General features: G+C 46.3%; 1 protein-coding gene across 1 annotated transcript; it reads right to left on the bottom strand.

The window, feature by feature from the left end:
• Positions 1-212: 212 nt before the first annotated feature.
• PTGER4 (prostaglandin E receptor 4) lies at positions 213-11,572 on the bottom strand. The gene is made up of 3 exons (XM_075488251.1): positions 11,385-11,572; positions 10,213-11,059; positions 213-2,359 (listed from the first exon to the last, which is right to left on the bottom strand). The coding sequence occupies exons 1-3, from the start codon at positions 11,510-11,512 to the stop codon at positions 1,766-1,768; spliced, it is 1,569 nt and encodes a 522-aa protein (XP_075344366.1). The 5' UTR covers positions 11,513-11,572; the 3' UTR covers positions 213-1,765.
• Positions 11,573-13,674: the final 2,102 nt, after the last annotated feature.

The following is a 13,674-nucleotide window of genomic DNA, read 5'->3' as shown; positions in this document are numbered from 1 at the left end:
ATGAAGAATTTTCATGGCTCTATGTTGGTGCTCCGGGGCACATTTTTGAAGATGGCTGCCTCTTGCTGGTGGTGATCATTCTGTGGTGTTTTGGAAACTTACAGAACAAAGTCTGTTTTGACAGCAGCTGAGCACAAAGCATCCAAGATGAGAGGCTTGTTAACGTGAGGAGTTGGCACTGAATGGCAGACTCATATAAACTTCTGAGATCAAGCAGAACATTTCCATTTAATTGTGATGTCCAAAATTACTTTGGTCAGTACAACTGCTTAAACATATCAACATAAGGCTCATGATTACAGTAAAGCATCTCACGTGAAAACACTTTAAGCAGCATAACATGCTTAGTATTTGACAAAACATCCTCCAAATATTTGTACAGAATTATTTTGATAAACAGTGTTTCTGGAACAAGATCTAACCCTTACAATGTAAAACACAAAACTCCTTTTTGTCAGTGGTTAACAGCTGGTTTTGGTGATGTGTTTTCCATTAAAACTCTAGGAACAAATCATTTTTAAGGGTTGCAAGACCAGGATATGTTTCTATATAACGTATACTTTTAAATGAAGATTCTGCTTCCATGGTTTTGTACATTTATTTGATGGAGTATCAGATTACATAGTCATAAAATTCTATTTACTATTTAAAGTAAAATGATAAATGTTATGAAAAAATACCTTTATTACATCAGTGATGCTTTAACTAAAGTGAATATTAAGACTATTAACCAGGGGTTGAAAGTTTCAGGCCCTGATATTGAAAGCACGTCTATATGTCCTTAACTTTACATGTGAGGAGTCTCCCTGGCAGCAGAGGGACTACTCTGATGGGCGATGTTAAGTGTGTGCCTAAGTGTGTGCAGATTGTGGGCCAAAGTACTTGGAGAGGCGCAGATGTGTTACACAGAGAAACGTTCTCAGCACATAAATAAAATCTGGCTTTTTAGTATGTACATACACTGAAAATGAATATTCTTAACTGAAAGGATGTGTTTTCTTTTTCTCTCTTAATAGCGCATATATTCCCATATCACTCAGAAAGTGCTTATGTATTCTCAGCTAGAGAATTACCTCATCAGCTGTGAATCTAGCATGGACAACAAATCTAAACCAAGAATGTCTTATCAGCAGGAAATACTGGGGGGAGAGAAGGCTGGCAATCGTTTCTGTATACCTTGTATTAATAAAAAACCTTCTCACAGAGAAGAATAGACTTTTAAATATTTTCAATCCTGATATATATACAATGGTAAAAATTCACATTTTCATGCTTTAGTGAGACACTTTAAAATCCTGCCCCAGGCAGCTCTCAGAGTAGCTGTGTCCAGTTCCTAGCAGCTGCCTCACATTCAGCTCTAGTACCAGAAGCTTAAACTCTTGATAGCTGAGCAACCATGGGGAGAGAAAACACAGTTCTACCAGATTTAGAAAGGGAAAGAAAGAAAAAAGAAAGTGATGGATCTTTCTATTTCCAGAGGCCTAGTAGCTCTCCTGTGTCCCAGAACAAGACAAGGCGTTTCACGTTTCCAGTCCCATTAGACCTGCCTTGTACCATTTCTGGTGGCAGGACCCAAGTGCAGTGTCCATTCCCCACAGTCCTCAGTAGTCTAAAAGAAATGTACCCATCACATGGCAAGAGAAAAATAGCCCTTTGGAGCACAGCTGAACCCCTCTCCCCTTGAATAGGCAGAACACCTATCTATTGCACCAGTTTTTCCAATATATCAGGAAGTATCCCCAGGGTTGATGCCTTTCACGGCAATCTATATACACTTTTCTGATAAATTCAATGTCTCTGTGGGGAAGGTGACCTGGAGAGGGCTGCCCTTGGATGTAGAGCTGGCCCCACCATGAGACCTGATTTCATTCACCAGGAAGACGCTCTCGGAGTCCTGCCCCTGTGAAGAGTCTGAGGTCTCCGAGCTACGCAGTGTCCTTACCGACGTGGTGTCAGACTGAGCCAAGCTGGCACTGGGCCCGGGAAGCAGCACGCGACCCCCAGCGCTGCTTTCGCTCAACTCCGGAGGATAGAGCAGCGTTTGTGAGGTGCTGCTGATCTCCCTCAGCTCACGGGAGATGAAGGAAGGTGACTGACTTGACATGGCAGAGGAGGTCCTGCGGCCATCCACGCAGTTGAAGTTGCCCCCCGAGTGCTGCCTCCGGGCCCCTCCAATGCGGCAGAAGAGGCATTTGATCTTCTCGATGGCTTTGCTGAGCACAGTCTTGCGGAGAAGGATGTAGATCCAGGGGTCTAAAATGGGGTTCACCGAGGCAATGCGGATGGCTTGCAGGTCAGGGTTTTGCCTCTCATCCTTCACTGATTCCGGCTGGTACAGCTGGTTCACGAAGACACGGACCTACCCAAGGAGATGGGAGAAGAGAAAGACACAAATTATACAATTACATCAGGAAATCAAAGTTTACATTTCAAAGCAGAGATCTAGATTTGCTACTGCAAGCTATGACAAGAGAAGAGGCTGGCAAAGCCAGGCATCTCAGATTGGCAGCCGTGAGTTTATTTTTGGAAACAGCAAAAAAATCAGAGATGAATCTGCTGTAAATTGGCCTTCTTTGTTACAGGTGGGAAAGGAATAGCTCTCTCTCTCTCCTTCCCCTTATAATCAATCCTTGAACCTCCAACTTTTGCCTGATGGTTTTTAAAAATTCCTTCTTCCTGATAGAACCCAGGAGCAAAGATGTAGACCTGTATCCTGCTTCCTTGATATACCTCGAGTCTTACACTGCCTGCAAAAAGATATCTGACTGATGAGACCTAGACAGTTCCTCTAGCAAAGTTCTAATAATTGTTTGTTTAGAAACAAACTGAAACACAGATTATAATCCACGTACACTAGGCTCTGGAAACAAGTCCAGAGCTGTGAATTCCCAAGTTTAGAAAGGCATTTTGCTGGCCCTTGTCCTTACTGGAATTATACAGTTCGTATACCCTCAACTGTTTGCTTGCTGCAGCATGGTTTGGAAAAAACAAATGTAAAAAAAAAAAAAAAAGGAAAGGTCCCCCAGCTAGGAGATTTTTAACAGGTCAAGATGATGAGATGATTGCAGCACTGGATTGGAGTGCTCTGCTCTCCTACATGAGCCAACATTTAGGTTCTACTTACAAAAGCATAAAAATACCAATGAAGTGGTCAAGAATTCAAGACGTTGAAGCTGCTGCATGAAGTAACAATTACCAATTTTAGTTTATCATGCACAAAATTTAAGACCAAAGGATCCTCTCTTCTACACCAAAACGTCTTCTTCGGCTTCTTCCTTTGAACCCATGAAAAAACCCAGTAACCTAGTCCTTCTCCTGGTTTAGAAGACACTTTTGTAAATGCTACTGTGAGTAAGGCACAGTCCAATACTTTGATATCAACCGTTATCCTTCCAGTGTCGCTAAGGAGAATGGCATCATATGGGTTTATGTTGATCAGTCTCAAATAGCTGTTCTCCATTTTAGCAAGACCTACACAGTGTCCAATTATAGGAAGGCCTAGGAAAGCCACTGAAAAGAACTGATAATGGAAGCTGCTGTTTTGTTCAGATTTCTTAAGGTAAGTCAAAATAAATCCCTTAATTGTCTTCTCACCTGACACAGTAAAAATCTAGTAGCAAAACTGAGGTTTCTCAGATCTTATCCTTAACTCCTGAAATGAATCAAGTCTTGCCTAGCTAGGAGGTTACAGACAAGGAGGCAGACAAGCATTTAAATAAACGAGCCAAACTAGAACAGCCCTCTTAAGTCACTTTTATTAGAAGTTCTGCATGTGAAGCCATCCAAGTCTGGTGAAAAATTTCACAATTCTGTTTGGAGAAATTTTCCTGCAGCAGGGCATTTGGCTTGTCAGAATTCAGAGATAGAGCGTGCTCCAAAGCTACAGTGAAGTATGTTTAAAATAATAGAGTCCCTCTTCAGAAGTCCTGTGCGTATAGTCTCTCTCAAACCAACTGTCAAATTGATGATTGCCTATATTTTCTTTCTCACTACTTTTCTCTAGGTTAATGGGTAACAAAACCTGCCCACGCAATTCAAAATACGGGAGAATCTTGAATTTATACAGCAAGATAATGATCCGAGTTTTATTCTCAGTAATCTTCAGTCTTTCCTAATGATCTCTAACACTGCGGATGTCTTTCTGACAACTGATTTATTGACCTTATTTTTCTGTTACACCGAACAGGCAAGGCAAGCACTTCGAAGAGCGTTCCTGTGCACACTGAACTTATTTTTACGGGTTTTTCTTTTAGTAAGCTCTACTCGCTTTGAATTTTTTCGTTGTTTTACACTGGCCTCCTGTCGCACGCCCATCACCACACGGTTCCACGCGCCACTGGCTGAGAGACGACCAGCCGCCCCGGAAGCCAGATTTTCAAATGCCTGCGGTTTGCCCACGCGATGCGTTGACGACGCCTCAAAAACGCCCTCCGTGAAAACCGCTCGCCGTCTGCTGGCGGGGCCGCGGAGGCCCGTCCCCGCCGGGCCCGGCCCGCCGGCACCCCGCCGGCGCGCCGCTAGGTGGCACGGACGTCCCACGGCCACCGCCCGCCGCCACCTGCCCCGCGCCGGGAGGCGGCCGCTGCGCCCCGCGGGGGCCAGCCGGGGGCCGGGGCAGCGCCGGTTCGCTTCGCGGGTGCGGAGAGCTTGTGACTCACTTCATCGGCCTGTGCAGGTGAAGCTGCTATTAGCGACGCCGGCGCCGAACCCGAAAGGCAGCGGTCGGGATTCCGGAACCTGGGAGGCTGGAAAGCAAGTCGATGCGACGTTGTCTGGCACCGGCTAAAATCTCTTCTTGAAACACCTACTTGACCATCTGTGTGAGACTTTTTTTTCCCCTCCGAAATGATAAAGAGGTCAAACGTATAAATAGACAAAGGTCAAATATATAAATAGACAAAGGACAGATCTCCCCAGGGGACTTAACCTGTGCCATTAGCAACGTTTCTTTCCAAATGCTCCTTTTCTTTTTCTGTACTGAGATTTCCTTATGCAGGGGAATACACCCTGAAAGCGCGTAAGTGCCAGCCTGCGTAGCTGACCAGTTGATCGTTGGACAGGTACGTGCCCTGAGAGCCAGGAGTTCAAAGCACAGCGTTGAGGGAGCGGAGGCCTTCTAGCAGCTCATACAACTGAACGCAGTCATTACCGGGAAGATTAAAGGTGTGACAGGGAGGGGTATTTGCTGATAAGTTCATCCAGATCACAGAACCAGAAGGCACACTTTGAAGATAGCTGAAGAAGTACACAGTCCAACTTTGGAGACCTGACTTTTTTTTTTTTTTAAACTTAGAGCTATAGTTACACGTCAGCGATTTAATAGCGGGATTGTTCTTTTGATAAGCAGCATATGAAATTGAGGTACCTATTTCACCTTTCTCCGTCTACCTGGCAGACTTCATGCAAAGACAAAAATGTCTTTAAGTGCTGACTCTGGCTGGAAAAGACAATCGCTAACTGCACAGGGCAGCTTGCTTTATGTTATCTCCATGTGCTTATTTCCTTTTGACAGATATGCCGCACGTTTAGGTTAAAGATTCATAAAATTGACCTATTCAGTAAAAATTTTGGACTGTACAAAACTGTTTCTACTTCCTAGAAAGGTCCCATGTCTTTTATTAGAAGCCCTCCAGAATGTCAAATGCATTTATCAATTCAGACCTATTGCTGGGATTACATCTTAATCACAGTAAGGTAAAAATTTATCTGTGTTGGCATGTCAGTTTTATAATTTCTTTACCTACTGGTGAAACAGCATTTACTAATGTATCATCTATAAGAACAGCAAGAGATGTATCCTGTTTTGGCTACAAGTCTTCTGCTGCAGGAGGTAGCATGATAAAGGATATTGCCTTACATCTAAGTAAGTGCTGAGTAAGTGGAATCCACTACTAAATTAGCTAATCTGATGCTTGAATTTGTGCAATTTGAAATCCTAATTAAAGAAAGAGGCAAACTAGAAGAATTCAAATCGCAAAAGAATGAGTTTGGTATGTTAGCTTTGTAGCTGTAGAACTCAGGCAACATACCTTAAAAGTACTAGCAGTTTGCAATTGTGTTAAGAAGCACATAGCTCCAAGGTATGCTGAGTTTATGCTCAAGTGATAGGTACTTGTAGGATCAAAGTCCCGTGTGCTGTTTGCTGCTTTTCCTTTTTACTAACTACAGATACAAATCATGATTTCTAATCCTATGAAGTACTATAAAGTGACTTGTATAGTTACAGTCACACTGGTAATTGTCTTTATAGCTTCTACCTGCCCTCAAAATCTCCCCACATACCGATAGGATAAATTTAAAAACCCTACGGTTGTAAGCCGGAACAAGTTTTTCACCTCTACAAGCCAATAACCTTTGCCCTTCAAGGGCTTGGTGTTTGCTTGGTATCTACTCCATTGCTCAAAAATTGTGTCTGCTGACTTGCTGTTGGCTGCAGACAGTCCCTGATATTTAAAGAGAAAAGTTGAAACCAACCAAGCCAAAAGAAAATCCAAACTTTCAGATCAATTAAACATTAAGTTAGAAACACCTGATTATTTCATGCAATCAACCAGATGTACACCCTGAAACATTGTATTTTATTTTCCACCTCACTGGAATTTAACAACAATGTTCAGTGGTCAGGATCAGAAAAAGATCATGCACTTGAAAATCTTAAGAGTATCTGACAGACTGCTGGAGTGAATTACAGACTTTGAGTAGTGTGTGCCTATTTACTCTTGAAAGTTTGGGTTTTTTTTAAAGGCCAGATAATTTCTACTCTATTCTTGACAAAATCCCTCCTAATACAACTTATTCCCTACTTTTAACTCTATCCAATTCTATTTTCTAAAAAGCTCACGACATTTTAAAAGAGTTAACCAGTGTGGAGTGCAGACAAGAGTCAGCACACAATTTATGTATTTTCCTTATTTCATTTTTAAACTGTTGTCAGATTCTTCTTCATGTCTTTCACATCACTTTCTGCACACTGAACACATCAGGTTATATTAAAAGTTTCCTTTCCCTAACATTTTTTGTTAAAGTTTTCTTGCCTTGATAAATTTCATCAGCCTTCAGTTATGTCAAGTTCATTCAGCGTTTTGCACAATCCTCCATAATTTTGTTATAGCACTTGTTGCCACTGTAAAATTTTGCTGATTTTATGAATAAATCATTAAGACACTAAACAACCCTGCTTGTAAACTGAGTGCTGCAGCATCTCATTATTAAAAACTGCTGTTCTCTGTGACTCAGCTTGCTGTTCTTTAACCACTTTTTAAATCAAGACAAGCCTTTGCTTATTATTTCAGGGCTATTTAATATTTTAAGACTTGAAAATTTTTTGTCGAACCCTAATAAATGTAGCCTGCTGGACTGCGTCTGTCTGTTCTTTTATTATGTTGTGAAAGTGTTCGTTCTAAAATGTTAGAGGTTTATGTCTCTCTTTCAGAAGTTGCTGTGCTTTGACTAAAGTGATGGTTTATTCAGCTGAAATCATCAGTAGGAAGTCAGCTCATCAGAAAACTTCAGTCACAAAGCACCCTCTGAGCCTGCTTTGTGTATCTGAATCATGCCGACACCACCACCTTACCACTTCCATGTTCTTGATGACTGCCAGGCTATCCTGCTATAGATGAGCCTCTCGCTCGGTAAGGGCTCCCTAGAACTCTTTTGAGTCATGAAAATGTATGTCTGTATTAGCGATTTACCTATCTCTGCTAGTGGCTCTTTCTAGGGATTTATAGCATAAAGGTGTCACTTCTCTGAGTTTATATCTGAATTCTTAACCTCAGCCTACCTGCAACCAGAGGGCTTAATACAGCAGCATACACTGCAATACGTCATGGCACAGAGAAGCATATATGGCTATAGCTTATTCCCGCAGGGGGAGGCAAATGACTTATAAAAGCTGCTTAACAATGAAGAAATATAACCACACTGGACACTGTGATGATGTATATATATATATGGTTGGGTTGGTTTTTTTTTTTTAGAAGAAAGCTTCTTTTTTTCCTTAGTCATCCATCTAAGTGAAATGACAGTCTCTTACCTCATGTTATAGATATAGAAAAGATGTGCTGCTTTAGCAGGGAAAAGCTAACTTATGCGAGCACTCCCAAGGTAACGCTGTGCCTTTGTTAAGTAGTGAAATCAAGGTCTGAGAGCTACGCAGCTTTGTCACATGCACCTTCACATACCTTCTGCTATATACAAATTTTTCAGTAGCTACTGTTTAAATAATAAACTGTTTGCCCCACCCCGGTTCATTAATTTTAAGTGTCAACAATCCAGTTCCCTTTCTGGTAACCCCTCCCTCTTGATTCTTCCCTTTTTTTTTGTTTTTTTTAGAATTCTGTAAAAGACTGCCTAGCTCCAAAAGGATATGAACAATTTAATTTTGCATTTTGCGTTCAGAACTCTCAGCCTTCCGCTAGCTGCTCCTCCAGAAGATAAGGTTTGGCTTTTTTCTGAAACTGCTGAAGTCCATCAGCTGATACCCTGTATCACGTTACAACATTGTATTTAATTTCCAGAACCCATTCTCTGCATTTACCAGCATCTCTTTTGAAAACGCAATATTGTTCTTCTGTGAAGTAGCTGTTATAATACTAGATTAATCAAATTAAGTACTGTCAACCCATGGTACTGTTGGGGTTTTGGCCACTCCATGACCTGATGCCTCCGGTGCAGCAGGTCGGCTTACCCCTGCAGTTTCTGGAGCTGGACTGCAGGGCAGGTTGTGCATGGTTCCTCCGTCTAACACGCACGAACCTCCTGGAGACACCCTGCGTGCAGCTCGGACAGCACCTCTCGACTTCCTTCAGATGTCAAGCAATGAACACATGGCACTGTGCTTGGTCACGCCACGGCGCAACGCAAAGCGACAACGCCGAAGGACGGGAGACGGCCTTCGGCAACAGCCGGGGCAATGGTGCTCCAGCACAGCCACACTTCACTGGCTCCTGTTTATGTTAGTAATGTGGCAAAACTGGCCTGACCCTTGCGATTACGGCTCCTCTGAAGCAGGGGGACGGACTTGCTGACCTCTCGAGTCCTGTTCGCAGGTACTTCTCTAAACTTCCTTACGGCAGTATATGCTGTTTGTTTTGCATCCCCAGCTGGCCAGCTGCATTTCACACACATTGTAGCCCCTCTACGACAGCGGGATCACCCTACCGACAATAAACCTCCTTAAAACAATCTTTCTAAAAACCCTTTCTGTCTGACAACCACTGCTTGGCTCCCTACGCTGTGTTTTGGAAGGTGGCGAAGGCGGCAAGCCAGCTATTTGTTTAAAGTCTCTGAGCCAGCAGAGGAGAGAAATTCGCCAAGTTTTATTACGGTGGGTGGTAAGCAAGAACTGTGCCTCCAGCTGGTGGTTTTTTGGGTTTTTGTTTTGTTTTGGTTTTTTTTTTAATTCCTTGGAGATAAGGTAGAGGAATAAAAATAAGTGGATCCTTCATATTCAATTCAATACAATAATTGTATCAGCTGTTTCAGAAAATTAGCAAACGGTTAGTGGTAATGTAGTCTGACATTTCGGTATGATCTCTAGGTTTATGTGGGCCAGATTCCTCCAACACTCATTTAACTGAGAATTACCCTGCCGGGAGGTTCCACCGAGTTTACTCCTCCCACAGCGGGGAAGCTGCTGGAGGGATCTAAGAGTGTGGGATCTACCCCACAGACGGTGGGTGAATCCCTCAGGAGGGGAAGCTCAGCTCAGGTTTTGGGTGTGAAGCACTCTGCGCATTGCTGGTGCCAAGTGAACAGAGCTCTCTCCTCCTTCCGCACATCAAGGACCGCTGTACGCCTTGGGAACAGCGTGCACATTTTTAAAACACAAACATCCAGAAATGCGGGCCAGACCGAAACCTCACTCATCACAAATTAATTTTGGAAGTGAACTTTAAAGTGCCTTTAGCTCTCAGTAAGATTTTTGCTGTGTGGATTCCAGTTAAACAGTGGAAAAATTATTGAGAATTTTTGGTGCTGTATTTTAACCAATCAAAGGAGCCCAGGACTTGGGATAAGCGTGTTTCTTTTCTTGTAAATATAAACCAGTGCAACTTTCTTTCACCATGCACGTATGCTAAGAGCTTTTAAGTTATAATAACTGTTTGCAGCACCAGCTAAATAGGACTCTCTCCTACAAGCACAGACTAGGAGGAGAAAAGACTCAGCAGTACGGGTGATGGAAAAGAAGAAGGGTTGCAAAACGTTACTCACCACCAGAGGAATGGAGCAGATGACCACCACCAGGGAAGTGGCAATGAGCAGAATAACCATCTGGATCTCTGCTCCGGCCATCCGACGGAAGCTTCGGCGTCTGCGAAAGTCAGATAGACGGCTGGTGGTGGTGTCTGTCCCCAGGGACGTGCGTCGCATGAACTGGCGGTGCATGCGAATGAGGGCCATGCACACCAGGATGTTGCAGATCACAGTGACCATGATTAGGAAGGAGCTGAAGCCGGCGTACATGTAGGAATATGCCGCATGGGTGGCCTCCTTTGTTCGCCAGTCTATGAAACACCAAGTGTCAGGGTACTGCAAGGTAGATTTGCCGAGCCCCATGCTGGGGAGGGCACAGAACAGCACGTTGGAAGCGTAGATGGCAAAGAGCGTGAGCCCTGCCAGCTTCTTGTCTACATAATGGTTGTAGAAATAGGCATGGTTGATGGCCAGATACCTCTCTATAGACATGGCACAGATAATGCTGAGGCCAGAGAGTCCAAAGAAGAGGAGGATGAAGGAGCTGTACTCACACAGCGCTTCTCCTCCCGGCCAGCGGTTCTGCAGGTAAGTGGCGATAGTGACTGGACTCACCAGGCAGGTCCCCAAGAGATCGGTGACCGCCAGCCCGCAGACCAGCGTGTAGAAAGTGGTCTCCTTCTGCTCCTTCCTTGACTTGCAGAGCACCACGATGGCTATGAGGTTGCCCACCACACCGAAGATGAACATGACGGTGGGGATGGTGGGGGGCTTCCCGCCCACGGCCCCACTGGCAGTCCCGTTGGTGGAGCCGTTTGCAGGTGGCATGATGGTGGGGTCGAAGGACATGATGCCCACGCTGCCGCTGGGGAGTCGAGCAAAGGGAGAGCGGGTCCAAAAAGGAAAGGCAGAGTAAGGGAGAGGAGGGGGTAGTCTAGTGTCGAAATAAAAATTCAAATGAGTGAGGAAGGGGGGGGGGGAAGTGGTGTATTTTAGTTAAAAAAAGAAAAAAAGTCCTAAAAAGGAGGCAAAGCGGGGTGCTGTCCGGCAGCGACCGACCGCAGCCGGGGGAGCCGAGGCTGCCTCTTCCTGCCGCTGCTCTCCCGGCGCAGCCCGCACGGGGATCGGGGCAGCCCGAGCGCGGAGCCGAGCGGAGCGGAGCCGAGCGGAGCCAAGCAGAGCCGCCTCACCTCCTCTCGCACCGGCGCCGGGGAGGGCTCAGCGCGGCGCTGGGGCGGCCCTGGGCAGGCGGGCGGCGGCTCCAGGTGCCTCCGGGGGCGGCGCGGGAAGGTGCCGGAGCGCGGTGGCCGCCGCTCATCCCCTCCCGCCGGCCGGCGCGGCGGTGCGGTGCGGTGCTGGGCGCGGGCGCCGTCTAACTCCCCGCCGCGCTCCCGCCGAGTTTCGCCGCGGAGGGCGGAGGCGGCCAGGGCAGCTCCCGCCGCTCCTCCCCGCCCTCTCGCCCCATTGGCCGCGCCGGGGAGGGCAGGTTGCGCGGGGCCGGGCGCGGTCCCCTCCGCCCGGGGCGGCCTGCGGGGCGAGGCGGGGCGAGGCGGGCGGCCGGCGGCGGCTGCCTGTGAGGGGACGGCGGGCACCGGCCGGGCCGGGGGCACCTGCCCGCGCAGCCCCCGCTTGGCCGTCTCCTCCCCCGCGGCCGGCGAGGCCCCGTGTGCCCCCTCGGCCCGTCCCTCGGTTCTAGAGGATGGGAGCGAGGGCTCCTCGCACCTTTCCCTGCAGGGTAGCGCTGCTGGGCGGGCGCCCTGCAGGAGCCGTGTTTTCCGAGGAGCTGGCTTGGCGCAGGTCAGGCCCGCCATGTTCCAGCGCGGAGAGCCCTGGAAGGGGCCCGGGCCCCGCCGGAGGCGGCCTGGCGCAGGGGGTGACTCGTGTCACCTCAGCGGCCCGGGGAAGGAAGGGGCTGGTGCCCCAGGGCCTTTCGCTGGCTGCTGGTTCACGAGTGGCAGCTGGGAGAGACAGCGGCCGGGCCGTTTATCAAGATGGTAAGCGCAGGTGCAGCGAGGTGATACCACAGAGCACAACGGCTGCAGCGGACGCGCTCGCATTGGGCGAGTGTGTCCGGTGTCTCCCGCTGCTGAAGCTCTTCTGATGTACGGCCTATATCCGCCCTCTGGTAGTGAGGTTACTAAACACAGGAAGGGTGTGTGTATGTTCGAGGGAAGCTTATGTGTTTGTTTCAAGAACTTGTTTTGTCTTGACCGTGAGACCGATGAATTGGAAATAGGGTTACACTTGCTGGCAAAGCCTCAAGATTATAGTTCAGTGTTCAGCTGGGCTGATGGAAGGACAGCAGTCGCTTTTATGCGATGCCTGCATAGCGGCTTTCCCCCAAGTTGTGGTGGTGGTGGAGTCCTTAGTCCAGAAATGTCCACAAAAACCTACCACCGCAACGGGCACACGCGTGGGTGTTTCTGCTGGAGGGGAAAGTACTAGTGACCCCTGCTAATGCTGTTGGGTCAGGCGTGAAGCTTCACACCGTCATACTGCATTGGACACCCGGATCCAGCTGGTCTAACGCCCTTTCTCGTGCATGAGGTGACATCAGTTGCTACAAAGGACACAAAACCTGTGCCCTGAAGCATGACTTTTATATCCTTACAAGGACCTCTTCTCTGGCATAAAGGCAAAATGTATTATAAAAGTCTGATCTCTTTTCAGTCTTACTGTCCTCCCCCCTCTCTTTTTTTAAGCCTGTGAAAGTGATGCCTGTGGACTTGCTAGCATTTGGTAAAGTCACGATAATATCATGAGGTACTGACAGCAAAACTACTGACAGAACAAAATATATGAGAGAGAACAAGTGTCTACTGGGGGAAAGAGAACTAAGTTTCAGTCTTCAATGCTGTACGAACAGACATGAAGGAAAAAGCAATTTTTTATTTGATCAGCTTTTTAGTGTTGTTATCTAACTGCTTTGAAAACTAAAATTCAGTTTTAGAAAAATTAGTTGGTTTTGACATAATGTATACAGAGATAAATGATAGTAGTGGTGGCGGTCTGGTCTGCTCGGAGAAAATAAACAGAACTTTTAAATTATGTTTTGCCAGTATTAACAGCTCTTTATCTTTTACAAAATTGGAAGATAATTCCATCACAAGCACAGAGCTACATGTGGGAGTAGAGTTTGCTCAGTTAGGTTTGCCTAGTTGTCAGAAGCAAATTGTAAGCACTTCAAAATACTTTCAAATGAAAGCACAGCACAAAGGTGGTTTTTTCTTATCTTTTAAACAGTTTTCCGGCTGTTTCAGGAAAGCTGATGCAGGTACAGAGCAAGCTCTGAATTTAGGTGGTGTAATTGCACATGCTTTCTCAATAGTCCTTTCCTACACCGAGACTTTGGTGCTCTGGTATTAGAGGCCATAATGTGGGATTAAGTTAACACAGGTGCAGCACTCATTACTAGTATGGGAGAAGAATTTCCTTGCTTCCCTGAAGCGGTGCAAGGGTTTTTAATGACTAAGAGCAGAG

This window comes from Mycteria americana, chromosome Z (assembly GCF_035582795.1).
Source record: "Mycteria americana isolate JAX WOST 10 ecotype Jacksonville Zoo and Gardens chromosome Z, USCA_MyAme_1.0, whole genome shotgun sequence".
Classification (NCBI taxonomy): Eukaryota; Metazoa; Chordata; class Aves; order Ciconiiformes; family Ciconiidae; genus Mycteria; species Mycteria americana.
The sequence above is the reverse complement of the archived record's forward strand: the minus strand, read 5'-3'. Positions and strand labels throughout refer to the sequence as shown.